The sequence below is a fragment of the Spea bombifrons genome, chromosome 1 (genome assembly GCF_027358695.1).
Source record: "Spea bombifrons isolate aSpeBom1 chromosome 1, aSpeBom1.2.pri, whole genome shotgun sequence".
Taxonomy (NCBI): Eukaryota; Metazoa; Chordata; class Amphibia; order Anura; family Pelobatidae; genus Spea; species Spea bombifrons.
Window position 1 is genome coordinate 145,048,458 of NC_071087.1, and position 23,179 is coordinate 145,071,636.

The 23,179-nt window shown below is 40.3% G+C and overlaps 2 protein-coding genes across 3 annotated transcripts in view; both read right to left on the bottom strand.

Moving 5' to 3' along the window:
- Nucleotides 1-767: 767 nt before the first annotated feature.
- Nucleotides 768-23,179, bottom strand: part of ARSB (arylsulfatase B) — a 67,380-nt gene continuing 44,968 nt past the window's right edge. For both annotated transcript variants that reach the window (XM_053447981.1, XM_053447980.1), the window contains 3 exons: nucleotides 17,815-17,885; nucleotides 3,144-3,275; nucleotides 768-1,405 (listed from right to left, as the gene is read on the bottom strand). In XM_053447981.1, the coding sequence (XP_053303956.1) occupies nucleotides 1,146-1,405; nucleotides 3,144-3,275; nucleotides 17,815-17,885 (463 nt within the window). In that variant the 3' untranslated portion in view covers nucleotides 768-1,145. The remainder of the gene's footprint in view (nucleotides 1,406-3,143; nucleotides 3,276-17,814; nucleotides 17,886-23,179) is intronic.
- DMGDH (dimethylglycine dehydrogenase) overlaps nucleotides 4,196-23,179 on the bottom strand; it is a 94,863-nt gene continuing 75,879 nt past the window's right edge. The window contains exon 17 of the transcript XR_008342835.1: nucleotides 4,196-4,207. The gene's annotated coding sequence lies outside the window, so the exon portion shown is untranslated. The remainder of the gene's footprint in view (nucleotides 4,208-23,179) is intronic.

Below are 23,179 nucleotides of genomic sequence, written 5' to 3' on the forward strand. Positions count from 1 at the left end.
TTCATAAAACCCATAAAAGAAGCCTAAAGTCCAAAGGACATGCTGTTGCTCGTTGCATAATTACAATATAAAAAAACTTCATGTAAGAGCAATTCAGAAAAAAAAGACCGACTTCCAGCCTTCCTTTGGTCTATATAGCACAAAAACCCCTGAGACTCAGGATCAAATCATGAGAGTTCCTGAGAAAATCACAAAGCAGATAAGAGCCCTACTTTGAAGACCATAATAAACATCTTTATAATAACAAAAAGCAGACTTTGAGAGAGTGTTTTATTGTGCTGTTTCACCAATAATTTACTTGTTGGTACATAGCAAAAAAAGGAACAAAGTATAGATTATACTTATTACTTACCCATAAATACATATTGTTATGATTTGTCTGAGTAATAATCTAAAGATAAATCCCTCACCAAATGATCCTGACATATAACCCAGATTTTCTAGGAATGAAGGGTACCTGCTCAGTCCCATCAAACCTCTGTCAGATGCATCAGAGTGTCAAAGGAATAGCTCTGAATACATGAGGGACAAAACTTGGCTGGAACGTACTTCCTCGCAATTGTACAGCTTTAATGGAGGTCTTCTGAATATTGGAGAACTCCACTAGCAAAAAAAAACCTGCATGACAATTGAGTTGTGGATTTTTTCTCATTCCTATCAATATTCACTGAAAACCCCCACAGATTAATGTTCCATATAATATTCTGGTGTAATTACCTCTAATATCCCATGTTACAAGCCCCTTGATAGTACTTTGATACGTTGCTTTTGTATGTATGGGATGCCAATCTTATTTGGTTCAAATTGTAATGTTGTAAAAAAATAAGCCTAAAGCACCTAGCCCCAAAAACAAATTGTCACGTGTGTCATATGCATTAATGGGGACTTCTCACTTCATTGCTAAATGAAAGCAAAATGAGATAGTGTGTTGGCTGGTGAAACCCCGTAATATCTGTGACAGATGAATAGTTGTCCCCCAAACCTCTAGGTTCCATTGGAGCTGCCTAGCCCTAAGAATACTGCATAACCCCTTCTTTTAGAAATCATCCATAGCCCTAATGAATGGAAATTATATCTAATCAAATTTAATTAAAAACATTAAACATAGCAAATCTTAACCTGGAACATCAACTTGTAATGTAATTTTACTCCCAGGGACCCCATACTCCGGATGGCCCTGGATCACATCTTGGGTCATCAGCTGGGTAATAGATTGGCACAGAACCATTGTTATAGTATTCAAGACGGCAGAGGAGCTTCTTCACTATGTGAGGGTACTTTTCTGACAAATCGTTCCTCTCTTCAGGATCATGGGCGATATTAAACAGCCAAAAGGTTTTGTTTGCAGAGTCAGGAGCTGGGATATCAGAGCCGATCGTGGGTGGAGGAAACCAATGACTACAACCTGCGTACAGAAAGATTAAATGTAAAATAGTAATCCTTAGAACAGAGGGTAGCAAATTTGAAGCTTTCATTAGGTTGTTAAGCTACAATGCCCATGATTTCCAGCTGTGTTGACTATGGGTCATATGAGCTGTAGCCCAACAGCAGCTGCAGTGTCAAATGGTATCTAAGCTCCTAGAAACATCATGGAAGGAAAGCAGGACCAAGGGACTTGGGACTGTCCTATAGGAAAACACTTGGAGGTATGCAAAAGGTCTTCAAGGATCTTGATAAATACCTGTTTTATGACTCACCCTCAGTCTTTTTCTTCCATATTCCAAGACTAATGGGAATTAGTAGCAAAAAAGTTGAGAATGGGGAAATATTAAGAGAATGCGGGTGACACAAGGCTGAAAATGTTTTAGACTATAGTCTAATTGTAATATTGGATAGGATTACACCTGTCGCGCAGCAAACGTATGCACTTGTTAAACAAGCTTTTCATAAGGCTCTATAATACGAGGCTCTAAGGACCCCTGGTGACGCTCCATGCTGTGACGTTCACAGTGGCCCCGGGTTTCTTAACAAATTGGTAGTTAGGTACCACCACAGAGTAATACCGCAGAACAATTTGTGATTTTCTATTTCTGCTGGGCAGCCTCGTCTGTTACATGAACGCAGACTTCACATTTTCCTTTGGAACAGATGACTTCAGTGGCATGGAATGCAAATCCACCCAAATCATGAAGGACAAAATAGAACGGCTGCAAAATATGAATCTGTCTGCCCAGGTTTCCCTGCTGTGTATTCTATGTTTTCAAAAATGCCTTAGCATATCGTAAAATATGTATTTTTGGCACAATAAAGTTGATTCAGCTGAATCATTGATACCACAAAGTTTTTAAACTATTGCTTTATGGGGAGCAAAAAGAAACAAAGTTATAGGCGGCAAAAAAGTGTAAAGGAAGTGCATACCTGGGAGCTTCCCAGCACAGGCCACCTGGAGCTCTCCACCTGGGGGAGGGGTTTTGCGAGGGGCAGGGCTAACCAGAGACTCGCAGGCAAATCATGAGAGTTTCCAGGTTTGGGGGTAATTACAGGCAACCTAAACAGAACTACAATTCCCATGATGCCTATTGACTACAACTAACCCAAGCTTTCAGAAAGCATAATAATGACCCTTTAGGTTTTCTATAAAACAAGGGTATTTAAAAATACATTTTCATCTGCTTTTATAACCTTTGCAACTCATATTTATTTGCATTACTAATGAGACAATCTATACCATGAAAGATATTCTATACACTTTTTCACGGTATGCTGTAACTGGATCTGCAATCATTATAGTCACAGCAGGACACCGCAGTGACTTTTTTTTATTTTGTTCTTATTTTTTCAGGAACGTCAAACATTCCTGGATTTGCTAAATTTTTTAACTTTATTAAAGAGAAGCTAAGCTCTATTTTTTATGGATGGAGAATAATGGGGGCAAACTGTAATACATTGTGAAAATAAGCTTCTAGAATACAATTTCATGAGATAAAAATCTCAGCAGTCGCAGAACTGTTACCCAGTGGTTTCTATAGAGCAGGGCAGCTACCTAGTGTTCTTTCCTATATTAGCAAGCAAGTTCATGCAGAAGGGCACACCAGAGACAGTTTGTCAAGGAACAAGAAAATTCAAGAATTTGCTAAAAGCAGCAATTAATGGGTTAATGCTCAAGAGGTGTAATGTCTACATATAATACAAATAAATGGTACCAGGAAAGCCAGTCAGTAGTTTCCACTCGCCGTGTCGTATTGCAGCATGGACAGACACATTAAATACTCTATCTCCCCATCGAAGAGGCGTTCCACTGGATAATGACTTTCTTGTTTCATTACTTGTACTGCCTGTAAAAGAATATGTTTTTGTTACACAAAGTATAATATTGCATTGTGACATTTGAGAATATATGTCCCAAATATATTCTTTTACATATGTCTCCATATAATGCCTGCAAAGGCGTAAACCATCCTAGGGAGTTTTAATCTGTCTCTGTATTCGTTTTATACACATATTACCATAAAATAGTTATTCAAAAAGGTGGGTCAAATTACATAAGGTTTTTCTTAGAGTTGCTAATGTTATTAATACTAATAATATAACAAGAGATAGGTATCTTTGTTTTTAGATCATTTTCAATCAGCCTATAGCTAATCATATTGTAACCAGGTGTGTCTCCCTTCCCACCTTCATAAGCATATCTCAGCTTCTCAGTCTTTCTTATTCAGCATGTCCTCAATTTACAGAAACTTTTTCCTTTTCTAGCTCCCGCGTCTTCAATGTCTCCACCTCAAATATAACTCATCCCACCTTTAAATTCCTCCTTCTATATCCCCAATTACTGAACCCACTCCTCTTAACTTCCATGTCTTCTTTCTATGTTGCCAACTCAAATTTATCTTCCTGCTCAAGACTACCTTCTACTTCCCAGCTTCCATGTCGTCTGTCCCCAACTGAATACTCACTTCTCCCTCTATGGCTCCTGCGCAACCAATATAGCCAAAGAAGTGAATGAAATAGAATATTACCCTTCACTCCAACATCACTATTAAAAATCCCCATGGCATAAAATCCTAATCACATTGAGACCGAAATTCATGAAAACTATTAGTGCTAGCTCATAATATTCATGAGATCACAAAACTTGTGAAATTAGTGGTATGAATCCAAGTGATGGCACCACATGCTCAAACGTATAAATAAAGAAGTTCATTGCAAGTAAGAGCCACTTGGCTCATTTAATATCCTATTTTTGTAGGAGCTTAAACTTTAATTGGTGCTTGGCATTGTGTTGTGTTCAGCATATCCAAACGCCTACGCCACTCATGCGAATTTATTTGGCTACAGCACAGGTGAAATCCTGGAAACACAAATGGGAAAACTGTGTTAATGGCTGAGGAGAGTGAACACCAAAGGCTGAAATTCTCAACAGCGATAGAGTTATCAGCAGGGATAGAGGAGACGGGAAATAGCTCAGTCTTTGACATGTTGAGCATCCATCTATTCTAGCTTATAAACACAGAGCATCAGGCCTTTTGATCCCAGATCTGTATCATATACAAGAAATGGGGGATATATCAAAATGAAGGCATAGGATGGGACATAAAATTCCCTTGAACGCTACCCATTCATGCAGGCTTGTATTACCCTCCTATGTCCTAGAATTTTGCACCTCTTGTTTCCCCCCTGTGTCTTCCTTTCATCTCTTGAAAGACAAAAGCTTTCTTCTAGTTTAAACATGGGCATTTTGTAAAAAAAAAAAAAGTTTTAGAGAGAATGTCTGGCAGACAGGTATAACAAATTGTGAATATTGGAATTTCCCCTTTCACATGCTCCAGCTCCGTGTCTCCCTTAGCCTATACCAATGCCAGTGTCTTAGCTCACACAGTCTGCTGCTGAATGTTCAAGAGCCCCAACAGATGCCTTTAATCGAACTGGAATAAAAAAAAATAGAAAAAAACCCACATTTTAAATTGATTGTTGTTCTAAATGCCATAAAACATATGGCTTATCTTCCACCAACTCAAGCCTTAAACATAAACACAGTAAACAAAGAGATAGGAACGCATACGTAAAAATGACAACTAGATATACAAAAGAGAAAGAAACAGGGCTGCACAAAGAGAACAGACACAAAACCGACATTAGCACAAAAATAACAGGAATGAAAACTCCAACAGACATCACAGGAATTTAGTGTGATGTATGAGCCTCTGTAACACTTCAACATGTTGCTGAATAGCGTAAAGAAGCCTGATGGTAATTTCTAGACTTGTGCATTCAGAATTGCACAAATTGCAAATTCACAGAATTTTGGCAAGTTCAGCCACGAAAACGAGGCCAGACCTCCCACGAAGCAGACAAAATGAAGCAAAAAAGCTCCAAATTTTTGTCTGAAATTCATGGGCCCGTTCACTCACACTCATTCACTCACTCTCTTTAATCATTTCCCTACCTTCTCTGCCTACCACTTTTGCATCTTCTATTATCTTTCTTTCATCTTTTCTCTTCTACCTTCATCCGCATCTCCGTGAACATAACATGGCACAAATTTCCTCCAAAATAGCTGTGCTTCTGTTGATGTCCTCTACTAAGAACTTTACCAAAAGGGCTGCAATTTTGCCCTAAGGTGAACTTCCACCAAAATAGTGATGCTGTTGCTGACAGCCTCTTCCTCTATACTCCAATCAGGGGAGAGGATATCAGTGAAAGCGTGATTTGGGAGGTATTTGGGTATGCCTATATAAAAGTCTTCTAAAATCACTTGAAAAGTGATTTTATTATCATATAAAATACCTAAAAGCCCAGTAATACTACACCCTAGCCATGCCCCAAACCACAAAGTCCTTCTTTTGCCATATAAAAATGTTGAGAGGTGGGCAATCACTCCAATCAAAATGGTTAAAAAAATGAATCAATCACTAGTGATCATCCAAGATTATAAAAGGATGCTTGGTCTTTTTTTGCCCCTTGTGGTCTAGAGTTTGACATTCTTGTCCTAAACAAGGAGGATTGGGGGAGAGGGTGCGTCTGGAAGCTCCTCCTGTAAATGTCTGCAAAAATGTCAGAGCTTCTTGTGAAATCCTCTCCCTGATTGGAGAACGTCACTAGATGTGCCGACAGTTTCAAAAGTTCATCGGGAGGTCATGTCCGCCAAGATGCAGACAAAGAAAGAAGACAGAAGATGAGGAACAAGAAAATGAAAAGGATGCTAGAGAGGAAATGGAGCTGTGACACTCTGAAGGGGAAGCAGACGGCAGAGAAAGTAGGAAGATACTCAGATAGCGTGAGAAAGAGAGAGTGAATGAGGGTTTGAGAGACTAAGTGAGTGAATGTGGGCCATATAGCGTGACAGAATCCAAAATACTTTAGATAGCTGCTTTTAAATAGTATTTGCGGGGTACGCACTGATTTCATGCTTTGTTGGGCTCTCACAACAAGCGGAAAGCTGTATGTTGCCTGTCACCTGATTTTCATTTTTAATATATCTAAAATGACCGCAGCAGTTGTTACCTCTGTTTTAACAAATACCAAGGATATTCATCCACCAGCCACTTATTACCAACATGAAAAGCTCATATTGTGTCTGGCACTTTAATTTCTCCTACGGCAGGAGATGAAACAGCCTAGTCTTCCCTGAATGAACATGCTATTTAAAGACCACAAAGATCAGATATGAGGAAGCGAAGTGTTTCGGGCATGCTCCATGTCTTTCCTTTGTGGTTGAAACTGATTGCTAGTTTTAAAAAGTATACTGGGGTTTGGGTTAAAATGTATAGTTCATTTTAAATAAAAGCCACATGGGTGCTGACTTCAATGGAACAGCTTCTTACTAATATTAGCAACATATGGTTATTTACATTAAAATCAGAATATGCAATTCTCCATAATTAAAGAGTATCCTACCAATGTGTAAATATATACAGCGTATGGAATATTTATAATGGCGTATGATCAGCGATGGAACTATGCAATAATACATTAGAGGCCTCCATACTTGGAGAGGTGTCTGGTGCCAGCTGGAAAAAGTGGTTCCATAAGGGATGTATTTACAGTTGCTGCCTTATACCTCTCCCATGCCCGATGGTCCTTTGTCATGTGTCTTAGGAGGACCCTACTAATGTATATGGGTCATGTTTGAGGGAGATCTCTGATCTTCCCAACCAGCCCACTGAGACTTGGGCTGCCACCTCCTGATCCTGCTGCCTCAGAATACGTCACTGAGTGCAATCAGGAATACATAAGAGCTTCCATTGAATCAATGGAAGTTTAAGTCTCAGTTTACCCTGAAGCTCATATCATAACCTGGTTGATTAGTATGTTACTAATTAAATGTAGCTATTGTTTTAAATTGGTGAACAAGGGCACCAAATGGAAGATGCACTGGTACTTAAATAGTTAAACGTAGAATAATGCAGAACTTAAATTCTGTGATTGTCGTTGGACTTTTCAGATATGTATGTGAAATAATGGATCGCATCTAACAACGCCATTTATTTTTTCCAGATTTTTGCTTATTTGCCATTTTTTAGGACAATTTGTAGTCAAGAGATTATCTACCGCTAACCATCAACATCTCAGAGGTAATGAATTATTGAACAAGTGAGAGATTTCTTTCGCCATCTAACTGGAGAGACATTTTGTGACCTTTTGAAACTTTATGGATATAATGAATTTTATGCACAGCTCTGTGACTGTCTGTAACTTTATTGAAATAAATAAAAAATGAGCGATTACGATGACCTTCAATTTTTAAGAGGCAATTGGATATAGTATTTGAGGGATTGATGAGGCTTTAGCCATTAATCTGGATTGACCAGATTAAAAAAAGATCTCCATTATAAATATATATGAAAACAGACTATTTTACCTTAAGTAATTATGCAGTAAATCCTTGTGGATTTATACCTTTGCCGTGATCATCACTGGAGGTATCGAAGACGAGCATGAATTCCCGTACTAATGCTATATGAAAGACTATGCATTTATGGCTTTAATCCTGGGTGGGACCACTGTGTGGTCACTTTGAAAAATCATCTGAAGGAGCAACCTTGTGGTCAGGCAAAGATGGTAGGTTTGTGGTTCATGCACTTGCTTTTGAAGTTAAAAATTCAGAAATTGTTATAGATATTAAGGAATATAACACGCGTGCACTACCTGCACACAACACAGATGCTATGAACTGTGTTAGTTTAAGATGATTTCGGATGAGGAGCACCTTGGCTTCACATAGGGGCAAGGGTAGCTATGTAGGTGTGGGGCTAGCCCTAGTCTTTAGTTGGTAGGAGGGATAGTCAGTGGTTAGGAGGAACATGGATGTGGACTTGTCCAAATACTGCTCCTCTGTCCAGAGAATAAAGAAACTGACCAAGAGACCAGGGAAGCCCCCTAAATAATATATAGCCAGATCTTCACTTCACAGATTAGTTCTCCGCTCAGGAGAAACTATTATAGAAATATAGGAATCTATCATATTCATATGTACCTTGGGCTCAGTACTAGTCCTGGCACAGGGCAGCACCCCCAGCTACCCCTCTTCTGTCTTCATGGCAGAGTACAAGGATATGACATCATATGCTGGCGCTTCCTGTCTTTAAGGTCTTCCACAGAATAAATGGGCCAGTTGGGAGGAGCAGAAATCTCCCTTGTAGCCGAATCACTGAGCAGCAGCACACCAGGAGGACTGCCCAAGGGGGCAATTTGCCACCTCTAGTTTTGTGGCAAGAGGACTACTGCCCCCCCTAGTCGCTCTAGGCCTAGGTCAGAATACATCACTAGTCATGCTAAAACCAGAGACATTGGGGTTACCTAAATGTATGCACTGGACACCATATAGAATAAATCTGCACTTGGTTAAAAAATTTAAATATTTAATTATTTTAAAAACAGTAAACAAATACCCCTGATAAATGCTAAAAACACAATATCACAGTCAAAACTGCTTTACAACTGAAGCAAATTCACACAAACTTTATAGAAGACTGTATAAGATAGGCACTTTTTGAGTAACGAAGAGTCTTGCATGAAGCAGCAATGGTAATATCTACAAAACGTAAAAAGATATTCATCATGACAGATAAAAGCTAAAAATGAAACTTAAAATAAGGATTATTGATATGATGGCAACACGTCTTTAATAGATGAAATCATTTCTCTCAGTCACATAAAATGTGACTTTCAGAATAGCAGAGCTCAAAAACACACATGAGAATGCAGTAATGAAGTAGCCTTGGACAGCAGATTAATGTAGCGTACTTCTTGCCCTTTCTAACTTTTACCTAAATGTTAAGTTTGCTCAGCTTAACAACATAAAGCTTTTCTACGGGTCTCTTGTGGCATTTCCAAAACTCATGTATCACTACGTTACAACCATTCACATTTCAGCGGCTCATACTGCTTTCCATTACAGATGCAAATATATCTACATCAGACTCCGAATGGGAATCAAACACATTCTCTACTGGATAACGTGTGTGTGTATATTATATATCTATATCTATATATCTATATAGATATATACACACACACACACACACACACACACATACACAGCATATATATACACACATATATATATATACATATACAGCATATAGATTGGACTATGTTGTGGTGGTGCCTTTGGTCACACAATTTATATGAACACATATGAAAAGAACTTGTGGGTCCTAAATGCATATAAGTTTTATTTATTTAGCACTTCTTACAATACATAGATTCAAGGAGTCTGACAAAACTAGAATTGAGAAAGATAACCGATACATTAGATAAAAAGGGCCCTGCTCGCAAGTTTACAATCTTGAGGGAATGGGATGAGGAGAACCATATGCAATGTTTGGGGGCAAAGATGCCACAGGCAGGATGTTTGGGGGGGATTGACAAGTTTTGGGGAAACAAAAGAGTGACATAGCAATTTGAATACTAAATAGGGACTCCTTAACAGGCATACTTGGGAAGCATAAAGGTGAAATCTATGACATTACAGTAAGGACAGATTACATGATGATATCTTTGCCTTATGCTTTACTATTGGTTTACACACAATGTTTTAATTCACAGCACAAAATGCAGACACAAGGAAGTTGAGGTAAGGTTGACACCTGTTTTGAAATTCTGTGCTTCTCTGCTAATAAGCAGCTATTCCTGTTAATCATCACTAACAGCTGGGCTATAACAACAAAAATTCACTAAACAGAGCAGCGGAGAACGAGGACTTGTCTGATCAGGCAGAACACCTGCTACCGTGTTTCCCCGATAGTAAGACACCCCCGATAGTAAGACGTATCGGGGGTTTCAGAGGGGTCGGCTAATATAAGCCGTACCCCGAAAGTAAGACATATGTCTTACTTTCGGGGAAACACGGGGGATTTGCCGGGTCCGCCACTCTAAGGGGCCGGGAAGTCCCCACCAAGGCCGGCCTTACGTGTCTGCGGCCGCACAGGATTTAAATTAAAACATCGGGGTTTTTTTTTAACTTTATTTAACATCCTCCATGTTAAATAAAGTTTTTTTAACTTTATTTAACATGGAGGATGTTAAATAAAGTTGAAAAAAACCCCCGATGTTTTTATTTAAACCCTGTGCGGCCGCAGACCCCTAAGGCCGGCCCCTTAGAGCAGGGCCGACCTTTGGGGTGTGCGACCGCACAGGGCGCCACACTCCAGGGGGTGCCAACCTGCGGCACCCGGCACCCCTCCAGAGACGGACAGTAATGTCCGCCGCTGGAGGAGCAGGCTCGCAAGGGAGCGGTATCGGAGGTCTTTAACAGACCTCCGGCTCCCTTGAGTGATTTTAAGCCGGGTTCAACCCGGCTTAAAATCACTCAAGGGAGCCGGAGGTCTGTTAAAGACCTCCGATACCGCTCCCTTGTGATCTGCGCGGCAACAGCTGTTGTGCGCCGGGGTTTCTTGTCAGATCCCGGCGCACAACACTGAAGCCGCGCCCACCGCTGTCCGTGCCCTCTGAACCAGGAAGAAGACAGAACTGAAGAAGAGGAGCGAAGAGGAGGAAAAGAAGCTGAAAGAAGAAAGGAAAGGTAGGAAAGCATTAAGTGAGAGTGGATTGGTGTATATGTGTGTGTGGATTGGTGTATATGTGTGTGTGGATTGGTGTATATGTGTGTGTGGATTGGTGTATATGTGTGTGTGGATTGGTGTATATGTGTGTGTGGATTGGTGTATATGTGTGTGGATTGGTATATGTGTGTGGATTGGTATATGTGTGTGGATTGGTGTATATGTGTGTGGATTAGTGTATATGTGTGTGGATTTGTGTATACGTGTGTGGATTTGTGTATACGTGTGTGGATTTGTGTATATGTGTGTGGATTGGTATACGTGTGGATTGGTAGGTGTGTTGATTGGTGTATATGTGTGTGTGGATTGGTGTATATGTGTGTGGATTGGTGTATATGTGTGTGTGGATTGGTGTATATGTGTGTGTGGATTGGTGTATATGTGTGAGGATTGGTGTATATGTGTGTGGATTGGTATATGTGTGTGGATTAGTGTATATGTGTGTGGATTTGTGTATACGTGTGGATTGGTGTATATGTGTGTGGATTGGTATACGTGTGGATTGGTAGGTGTGTTGATTGGTAAGTGTGTGAGAGTGATGGGTGTTATGCTGTACCATTTCCAATGTCTTTTTCATGATCTAATTATGCTCTAAAAGTACATCATAACTCCCATCACTCTCAATTTTTTCCCAATATAAGACATACCCCGAAAGTAAGACATAGTGGGGCTTTTAGGGATAAAAAGAAAGTAAGACACTGTCTTACTTTTGGGGAAACACGGTATATGATTCTTCTGCGCAATATGGTGACCAGGTTTCCTTCCCAAATTTACAGATGCCTTCTTATATATATAGTGTAGCAGTGGTGCATGCTGTCAATTTTCAGCCCTGAGGCAAGCCAGATCCAGTAGCCCAGTAGTATAGTGGCCCACAACCACACATGCCTGTTATCAAGCTGCAGCCAAGGCACGCTAACTCTTACTTAAGGTGTATTTGATCAATTCGCAAACAGAAATATCAGAAAGTGGCCCACTTTCCTCGTAACAGATTATCTGCCATAAAAATCTATATGAAATCTATAGTTTTATTTACTTCTCAGTATTCTTAGGTATAAAAACTGCAAAAAAAGAAAGAAAACCATTAAAACTGGGGCTGCTTTACTTCTTTTTCTATTATGTTTAAAATTAAACCTTCACTTAAATTATTCACTTTAAATGACAAGTATTATTATTATTATTTATTTTTTTTTAGAACTAAACACTAGAAACCTATAAAATAAGCATTTAATGTACACTGGATTACTGAACAGCAGAAGTCTGCACCCCCGGGATCCTCCATTCGCACATATTCTCTCCCAGACAGCACTCCGGTGTATGACAAGACAGCACTCCGGTGTATGACAAGTCAAGGTCACTATGGCCGGCCAACAGATTGAAGGAAAAAGCAGTAGAGTCAAACCTCTGGGAGTAATTATCATTCATTCCCTTAGGGGTAGGTGGGGGTGCGTGAAAGGGGCTATTAATAATATTAATAGTTTACGGTTTAGGTTTATACGTGGGAATGTTAGAACGTAGCCAATTGTCATGGATTTGTTTTCATCGCCTTTCGGAGCGGCCTGGAAAGACCTTTTAAAAAAATCAATGCAGCAGGGCTGGACTGGGGTAAAAATGGGCTCTGGCTACACTCTTACACTGTTGCAATGCATGGCCATGTAAATGGAACCAATGGCTGCTGCACGCTAAAGGACAGGTCTACCTCACAAGCGGCAATCAAGGTATGAAGAAGGCACAATCGGGCAATGGGCCACTAGGCATTTGCCCGGTCTATCCAGTCTGAGTCTGCATCACATCCTCTCGAAGCATGGGGAAGAGATTGCCACAGGTTTTATACCAAAGCCATACACCAGCATTCTGTCCAACGGCAGAGCGCAAGCCGGTCATTGACTTCATAGAAAGACATGCAAGACACCCTCTAGACGTCACAATTTGGAGCATCAATAATAAAAGTGTGCTCTGTATCCTGTGAAAGCACACAAAGTATTTTTACTAAACATAATTAGGTATTATAACACAGATACAACATATGAGCTTTGGGTTAAATTTCTTTTTTTCCTTGTGGGTTAAATTTCTTTTTTTTCCTGGCTAAGCAGAGGCAAGCGGTTTCACTTCTTGGCCAAAAGAAATCAAAATCGAAACCTCTTATTTTATACAGTTTGGCTGCACAATGCAAAACATGTGACTGTGACGGACATTGTAAAGCAACCTGGCCAAAGACATTTTATTTTTAAGCGCACCGGAGGCAACAAACTAATCGAAGGTTTTTGCTAAATCAAATACAGTATGGTATTTTATATTTTTATAAATTATATCCCCCACTAATCACCACCAACACAGAACCATTCAATTTCACCGTTCAAAAACCCAATTTTAATTTTTTTTTACAAATATTTAGTGCAGCATGTATTCGTTTAAACTTTGCATCAGAGTCTTTGGTCAAAATCTATAACTATACAGAAAAAGATGGAAAGCTTAATAAAATAAGCCTTTAGGACCTCAGACATATCCTCTCCATATGTAAACTGAAGAAGAGACCTCTGAGGCCCCTAAAGTGTCTATCTGAATTAGAGACCTCTGACATACCGTAAGCTTCATTGTGAAGGAGAAACCTCCGAACGCTTATATAAAACTTTAAATCCTTTTCTATGTTGAACCAATAAAAGGCATCGAATTTCAAATTCACGGTGGGTTTGTGTACAGATCCGGTTTACACCTCCGCTAATGATTTTGTTGTCTGATCAAAGCCTAAGCAAAATATAAGCCACGGCTATGTAGGCGAGGAGCTTCCATTAGCTGAGGTCATCATTCAGAGGCATTGATCCAACTTCCAGAAGTGCAGAGGAGTAGAAAGAAAGAAAGAAAAACGTTTCCATCCTAATGTTTCCCAGATGGACAAAGTTGATTTAAAAGTGGATATCTTTAAATGAAAAAAAAAAAGAAATAAGGATTATCTGCCACATGGTGACATCAAACAATGAGATGTGAGGAATGGGGGTAGTGATTATCTTTGACGATGGAGAGCTACCGTGCTATGAATGCCCCCTAATGTGTAGCCTAGGGTCATTCTATTCAATATTATTCAAAGTTAAAAAAAACATATTAATTGAGAACCCCTGTACATCCCGTAGGGCTATATTGTTGTTATGACATCATGTTATTTTATTTATTATGCTCTTAACACTGTTCTTGCTGGACATTTCTATAAGAGTATGTTTTCAGGAGACATTTTATTATTTACTGCCTGTGACACTTACACCTCCCAATGGGCCTATCCACCCGTTTTGCCCCTTTTGCTGGTTTGTTAATGCAATTCTTAGGAAAAGAGCTTCTATAAAAATAAAAAAGACTCATTTTGTCAGCTTTGATGTGTTGGAAGCCTTTAGCGACAACCGATGAGTACCGTTTAGCGAATAATGCACGACTAGCTCCCTGCTCTCTACATAAGCAGAAGAGGGAGCGATACATGTAGTCTACTCTGGGGACTTCCTAGGCATGCTTATCAGCGCCTGCTTTTTAGTCTTCTCTGATATGAATAAGGAAATATCGCACATGTTGCGATGTTAAATTCAGCAGAGTAGGAGAATAAGTTGCGACATTTTTATAAATATCCACTTAAAGAAAATGTTGTAGGTTGAGCCTTTTGTATTATTTTAACTCTAAAAATATACCTTGAGCGCTGATGCATTTTATTGTTTTCGATAATAATCATTTTTTTATTTTTTTTTTAAGGCTAAGTGTAAGAGATTTACAGAAATGTCTTGCTCTAACTATAAGTGAGCATGGTTCTTCCTTTCCCTTATTTTCTATGTTCTCTCTTTTGTCAGGTTTAGGGGTTCCCCGTTGGGTTGCAGGTGGAACGGGGTCTCCGGTAGATATGACCCAAGTTTTAACGCAGTTGCTTACGTGTTTTGGGGAGCTGTTGGATAAGTGTAGGTGGCAGGTTGGAGGCTTTCCCCAGCAGGTGTTTGGGGCAATATGGTGTATATGAGTTGTCGAGGGCTGCCCCCCAGGGGTGAGTGGCGTGTCATGGTATGAAGCTGCAAAGTGAAAGCACCATGGAAAATTTTATCCATAACTGACTTTAATAAATGTTTAAACTTTGATTTATTGTGTGGTTTCTTATTTGGGTGGGGAGAAAGGGAGGCTGACCTAGGCTCTAACTCAGTCAAACAACGGAGGCTGCCTACATCTACAGAAGAACTGGTAAGTTCTCTGACAGGTTTAGAACAACCTGCCTGCAAACTATTAACATGTCTTTTTTTTTCTTCTTCAAAGCATTCTTACTTTACCACATTTTTTTTCACACCTTTTGCACAGTACTGCCTGTGTGTGTATATGTGTGTATATATATATATATATATATATATATATATATATATATATATATATATATATATATATATACACACACACACACACACACACACACACACACACACATACACACACGCTATGTTCCTAGGCAAAAGGCAGCGTTTGGATCCTGAATAGGGACTGTCCCCCACCCCAGTAGGGAAACATTGTAGTAAGAATCTTTTTTGGCAAGACAAAACTAGCAGGTTCCTTTATAATTCATAAAGTTTTCTTTGAGGGCAATGTCCAGCCTGAACTAACATTGTTTTAATCAAATGGGGGAAATAATGCTCCGTTAGCATTATAATAGAAATCTTGCCTGTGTGTGGGCCCGGGTGGCTGCATCCTGCAAACAGAGCTCCATCCCCATCCAATAAATCTCTCAAAACAGTCAACTGTACTTTGTTTCATCCAACCAACTGCAGAGATAAAAGATTGCTTTCTTCTTTGGGAGATAAGTGCTAAGCAATCCGTGGTTACAATGGTGAAATTAGCTGCTGGGAATAAACTAAACCTTTATTTAATTCTTGTCACACGTGTTTATGTTCATAATAGGGATACTCCAGCCTTCTTATGCATGTCATTGCAGAGTGGCCCCTTTATGCGTTTGTTTGGTCTCGCTTGTAACTGCATAGAAGATTCTGCAAAATCCCTCTTATGAGTTGGTGTTTTTTTCCAAGCCCCCACACGCGCCTAGACTTGAGGGAGATGCATTCTGCCCAAAACATATCATGCTGTCTGTGCTCACTGCCAGTCAGCTCCAACACGGGCTTGGTGTGGGTTCTGTTGCATGTGGAGAAACCGTTCCCCCACATTTCAATGGGAGAACTTTCCTGCCACCGATTGGCTTATGTAAACATCCAATCAGTGGCTCAAAAACACGACTATGGAGAGAGCATTTCATTGTATCTCTAAAGTTGCAAAATTCTCCTAAGAAAGTGATTTTTTCCCGCTGGCAGATTTAATGAATGCATATTAACCCCTTAAGGACAACGGGCGGTCCCTAAACTCATTGAAAACAATGCATTTTGAGCCCGTACATGTACGGGCTTTGTCATTAAGGGGTTAAAATACTTACAAAGTACCTTGTTATGCATTCTTTGTTGGTGAGGCTATACAGAGCATATGAAACATTTATATCTGTCTTTCTATTAAGAACCAGAGCGCAGAACACATGTACATGTCTACATCAGATAAGGGTGTATCTTAGTGTGATCTGTTTTCCGGTCTTGTGTCTGTACTCTCGTCTATTATTAATTACATTATGATTGGGTTCAATTACACTCATTGCCTTTGTTTATACAATACAAATTATTGTAGAATTTTGTTTTAATAATTAAACTTTAGGTAACTAGCTAATGAAGTCAAAAGTTTTATCAAATTATTTTTTAAGGGGGTGAGTAACAAAAATAATGGGTAGTCTAGATGGGCTGGATTTATTGCAGTATCTGCTGTCAAATTGTATGTTTCTATCTTATTGTAGCAGGGTCCTTTTTACCTTATGTATAGGGTTGGCTTGGTCGGTTAATTCTCGTCTTGTCAGACCCATTGTATTAAGCGCTGCGTAAATTGTTGGCGCTATATAAATAAAATATAATAATAATAAAAACTTATGCTACACATGTTACGATTCTTAAATGGGGAGCTACCATTTGGAAAGAATAGAGGATAATACAAAAAATAACTACATAAAATAAACGAACATATTAAAATCCTGCCAGTAGCCATTTACTGTATCCCCTAGAGCTGTTAAGATAATATAAACAGCATATTTTACAGATGACCCCCAAGAAACTTCAATAAAGCGTAAGATTAAAGAAAAACACAAATGTAAACATTATAGGGAATTTCCGATATTTAATAATTTTAAAAGATGACCTTGAAGCAGGACAGAAGCCCGTTTGATGAGTCACAGAGCCTCCGTGTGACTCATATAAACCCGGCTGTTTATCCACTGTACTTAGAAATGTTTATCAGAAACAATGAGGGATGACGTATTCTCGGAGGAATATCCCGCAGGAAACAGGAGCACCTGGGTTTGTTCTGAGCTTTCTAGCCTGATGAGAAACACAAATCCCATGAAAATATAAACCACGCACCATTATGCTAAATTAAAACTTCAGGTGGTGGCCAAGACATAACTCTACAGCTGTTTGTGAGCTGCTAGTGTCCAAAACTTCATCTTCTCCTGGAAGAGATGCTGAGCACTGAAGACAGACCTTCACCACTTCTTCCCATTTGGAGTAAAAACTCTCCAGTTTATCACTCAAGACAACTAGACAGATAATAAAGTTGGTGGTAATGATGAAACATCACTTGGATGACAACAGTTGGTAGTAATGACTGCAGCATTGCCCTCGCTCATTTATTTCAGCGGCAGAATGAATGGTTTACCAGAACATAACAAAATACAAATCGGCATTGGAATGTACAATACACGTACAACATAAGCTTTACTTACACGGAAAAGCATCTTCATACAGAGGATCTATGTTATGAAGCAGTTCAACTCTGGGGGACGGGCTTCCTTCACTAGAACAGAATAAAGAAATGGAAAACATTACACTATATCTAACATCTTATAATTGCACATTCTATTTAAAAACTTCCTCTGTTGAGGAAATAACTAATTTGACAGTTCAACATTTGACATTTTTCATTCAACAAAAACAGGACATAGAAGATAGTCTAAAGCCTTAGCAGACATTGCAGGGCCATAGTAATTCAGTGTAAAGATAATTGGAGACTCACACCCTTTTGTCAATGAGCTGAAAGAAAAAACTATTCACACAGAACAAGGGTTGGACACAGCTTCCAAAACAAAAACAAGGAATCAAATAAATTTTGTTTTATAAGAAAAAATATTGCGACAGGCCTCCCTTTTCCTTGGGATTTTTGTCAAGGATCTCGGTTGTTACCACAGTCTTCTAGGGTAAATGAAGCCCAGGATACATCCAGCTCAGTATCAATGTTTATTTTACAGGAAGAAACAGCAGCAGTTATAAGCAGCACAGGATTACAGTCTTTGCTTGAGCACTGACTTAGTATAAAAGAGCTCCAAACATTCACCTTCCAACAAGTCACAAGTTTCCATCAAATGGCTTTTCAGAGAGAAACCACACTCCTCAGTTCCTCAGCTCTCCCAGCTGGAATAACAATGGCCTCTTCCTGAATCAGGCTCAGTTCCTTTTACCCTCTGCCTGCTAATTAATCAACCACAGGTGAGCTGCTACTTAGTCCACACCTGTGGAGCTCCTGTCCAGAATGCAGATTCTGGACAGCAATTAGTGCTGTTGGAGCACTGGCCCACCCTGCTCTTCCAGATGCTCCGCCCCAGGGACCCTTACCATGTTTTGCAAACTGCCAGTAATGCAGTTTGTAGTCAAACAACATCTTTCCCTGGGACTTCAATTTTACACATAAGGACAGACAAAGTTAGCCAGAGTAGGGCGTATATACCGCCCATCCACTATTGTACCGGCCTTTCTGTCACATATCCTCCCCCCCAGCTCATTCCTACAGGGGTGAGCGACCATGGATATCAAGGAGTGTACCCTGGAGAGCCCGTCCGCATTTCCTTGTTTAAGACCTGCTCTGTGTTCCACAGTAAAATTGAAGGGTTGTAAACTGAGGAACCACCTGGTTACCCTTGCATTTGTTTCTTTATTTTGAGACATCCATGTTAGAGGAGCATGGTCGGTAATTAATCTAAATTTCCTCCCCAGAAGATAGTACCTAAGAGCCTCTAAAGCCCACTTAATCGCCAGACACTCCTTCTCTACTATGGAGTAATGCTTTTCTTGTGGGTTTAGTTTTCTGCTCAAATAAAAAACAGGATGTTCTTCACCTTGGTACTCTTGGGAAAGGACAGCCCCCAAGCCAACATCAGAAGCATCAGTTTGTACCATAAATTCTCTAGAAAAGTCTGGAGTTACCAAGACCGGCTGAGCACAGAGAGCTCCTTTTAAAGTATGAAAAGCTTGATCAGCTTCTGGAGACCACTTAACAGAAACCGGGGATCTTGCTTTTGTAAGGTCAGTTAAAGGGGCTGCAATAGTAGCAAAATCACGAATGAACCTTCTATAATAACTAGTTAACCCTAAAAATGCCCTCACTTGCTTTTTTGTGAGTGGTCGAGGCCAGTTTTGTATAGATTCCAATTTTGCCAACTGAGGCTTAACCAACCCTCTCCCTATCGAATAGCCCAAGTACTTTGCCTCTTCAAGGCCAATAGTGCACTTGGCAGGATTGGCAGTTAAGCCAGCAGAGCGAATAGAATTAAGTACAGCTTGAACTTTAGGGAGATGAGATTCCCAGTCTGTACTATGGATAACAACATCATCGAGGTATGCTGCAGCATAACGGACGTGAGGCCTTAGAATCTTATCCATCATCCTCTGAAAAGTGGCAGGGGCCCCATGTAACCCAAATGGTAATACAGTATATTGAAAAAGACCATTTGGTGTTGAAAAAGCAGTTTTTTCCTTTGCCTGTTCAGTGAGTGGGACCTGCCAGTATCCTTTTGTTAAATCTAGGGTCGTCAGGTAACGAGCCTTCCCCAGCCTTTCTATCAATTCATCAACGCGAGGCATCGGATATGTGTCAAATTTTGAAATGCAATTTAACTTACGATAATCATTACAAAATCTTATAGTGCCGTCAGGTTTTGGAACCAGCACAATAGGACTGTTCCATTCACTATGGGATTCTTCAATTACCCCCAGCTTTAACATTTTTTCCACCTCCAAGGTTATAGCTTTCCTCCGAGCTTCGGGAATTCTGTATGGTTTTAAGTTTACCTTTTTCCCGGGTTCTGTTATTACATTATGTTTGATGATACTAGTCCTTCCTGGGACTGCAGAGAAAATGTCCTTGTTTCTCCTGACAAAATCTCTGACTTCTTGTTTCTGATGCCCTGAGAGTGTTTCTGGAATATTTACCTCAGGATCAGGGATGGGAGGCTCTGGGGGCTTCAAAGCGGTTAAGACTTCCCTATCTTTCCAAGGTTTTAACAAATTGATATGATAGAGCTGCTCAGGTTTTCTCCTACCTGGCTGCCTTACTTTATAGTTAACCTCTCCCACCTTTTCAATGATCTCATAGGGGCCATGCCAAGTTGCAAGAAACTTATTCTCCACTGTAGGAACCAACACTAGTACTCTGTCCCCAGGTTGGAATACCCTGATCCTAGAATTACGATTATAGCAATTTTTCTGTGCTTCCTGAGCTTTCTGCATATGTTCTCTGACTACAGGCATGACGGCTGCCATTCGGTCCTGCATCTGTGCTATATGCTCAATCACACTTCGGTAAGGTGTGGTTTCCTGCTCCCATGTCTCTTTAGCTATGTCTAACAATCCACGAGGATGTCTCCCATATAATAACTCAAAGGGTGAGAAGCCAGTGGAGGATTGGGGAACTTCCCTAATGGAGAACATTAGGTATGGTAACAAAAAGTCCCAATTTTTGCCATCAGTGTCTACCACTTTCCGTAACATACTTTTTAGAGTTTTATTAAACCTCTCGACTAAACCGTCAGTCTGGGGATGGTAAACTGAGGTCCTAATATGCTTCACTTGAAGGAATTTGCACAACTCTTTCATGACTTTGGACATAAACGGGGTTCCTTGATCCGTTAGTATCTCTTTAGGAATACCCACTCTACTAAACATTAACATGAGCTCTTTTGCTATATACTTTGCAGACATATTACGTAGGGGAACTGCTTCCGGATAACGAGTTGCATAGTCCATAACAACCAAAATATATTGGTGTCCCCTAGCTGATTTTACCAATGGCCCCACTAAGTCCATAGCAATCCTTTCAAAGGGTATGTCGATTATAGGTAGAGGTATCAGTGGGCTACGAAAAGCCTTGAAAGGGGCTCTGAGTTGGCACTCAGGACAAGAGGAACAATAGTTTGTTACTGCAGCAAATACCCCAGGCCAGTAAAATCGTCTAAGAATTCTCTCTCGTGTTTTTTCTACTCCCAGGTGTCCACCCAAAATGTGGCTATGTCCAAGACTAAGTACGATTTTTCGGAAAGCCTGGGGAACCAATAACTGTTTAGTGGTATCTACACCCTTTCTTTCTACTCTATATATCAGATCATTGATTACTTCAAAGTAGGGATTGGGCAATCTGTTTTCTGGCTGATTAACAACTCCATTTGTGACTTGAATATTATTTCTAGCAGCAACTAATGTAGGATCTTCCCATTGAGCACATTTAAAATTACCCGGACTGACCCCTAACTCTGGGAAATCATCCTCCTTCTCTGTGCTAGTACCAGCCTCCTCTCTGTTTCCAACAGTATTATCCCCTACTAACACAGGTAAAGGGTGGAAAGCTTTACATTTATTTTGTCTCATGTCATCCAGAGCGTCTTCCAAATCAACATCAGAAAAGGGAAACACAGACCCTTCACCAGTTTGACTGCTTCCTAATGAGGTATGGCCTGAGTTTTCTGTGGATCCCCACAGCTGGAGAAAGTTGGGGAAGTCTCGTCCAATCACCACATCATGTGCTAAACTGGGCATTACACCTACTCTATATTTTATATTACCATACTCAGTTTCAATTTGTACCTCAGCAGTGGGATATTCTCGCTTGTCACCGTGTACACAGATAATTCCCATTTTATGTACATGATCTGTTTCTACCTCAGGTATTATCGACTCGGCTACTAAAGTCACCATGCTCCCTGAATCTAGCAGTGCTCTAGACATTTTCCCATTTACATTCACATAACACCAATGAGAATTATCATTATTAGCAGAACCAACACATTGATAAAGAGAACATGGATTTTCCCCCATATTGCATTCCATACGTTCGTCGTTGAGTGGGCAGTCCTTGGCTGTATGACCAACCTCGTTACATTTATAACATTTGATAACATAGTCATATCCCCAATTAGTTCTTTTCCCAGGTTTGTTATGTCTGAATGCGGCTCTGACTCCTGGAATAGCGTCTCTGGTGTCTTGTGCATATACCTGCCGTTCTTCAGTACCCCTTAAATCATGAACAGTCTTACCAGCTTTCCCAGGATCTTGGATCTTCTGATTGCGGGATTGCTCAGTTGAAACAGGACGTGCAAGTTCTCCTGCAGCTACATACCTCTCCACCAAAGCAATTAATTGGTCTGCTGTCTGAGGGTCACTTTGACTAACCCATCTACGCAGAGTGGGAGGCAAGCCCCGCAAAAAACGGTCCATTACTAAGAGTTCCACAATGTGACTAGCTGAGTTGACCTCCGGCTGTAACCACTTCCTGGCCAGATGTATTAGGTCAAACATTTGGGATCTTGCAGCTTTGTCAGAGGAATATGACCATGAATGGAACCTTTGTGCACGTACTGCTGAGGTTACTCCAAGCCTTGCCAGGATTTCATCCTTCAACTTGCTGTAGTCACTGGCCTGTGCTGGCTCCAAGTCATAGTAGGCCTTCTGGGGTTCTCCACTCAGGAACGGTGCCAGTATGCTTGCCCACTCAGCTGCCGGCCATCCTTCTCTCGCTGCTGTGCGTTCAAAAGCCAGAAGATATGCCTCAGTGTCATCTACTGCAGTCATCTTTTGAAGATAGTGACTTGCCCGAATCACCTTGGGTCCTTGATAGGTCCCTTCAGAGTCCCAGTTCAGTTTTTCAGACAAAGCGTGAATCTCCTGCTGTAGCGCATGGGTAGCGGTTTGCTGTTCCTCACGGGTCACTCTGAATGCCTCCGCTTGTGTCATAACAATCTGCTGTACCAAGGTCTCAGTGCTTTCCTTCTGTGTTTTGGCCATTATCATAGCATTCTCTGCTTGAGCCAGCACCAGCTGCTGTAG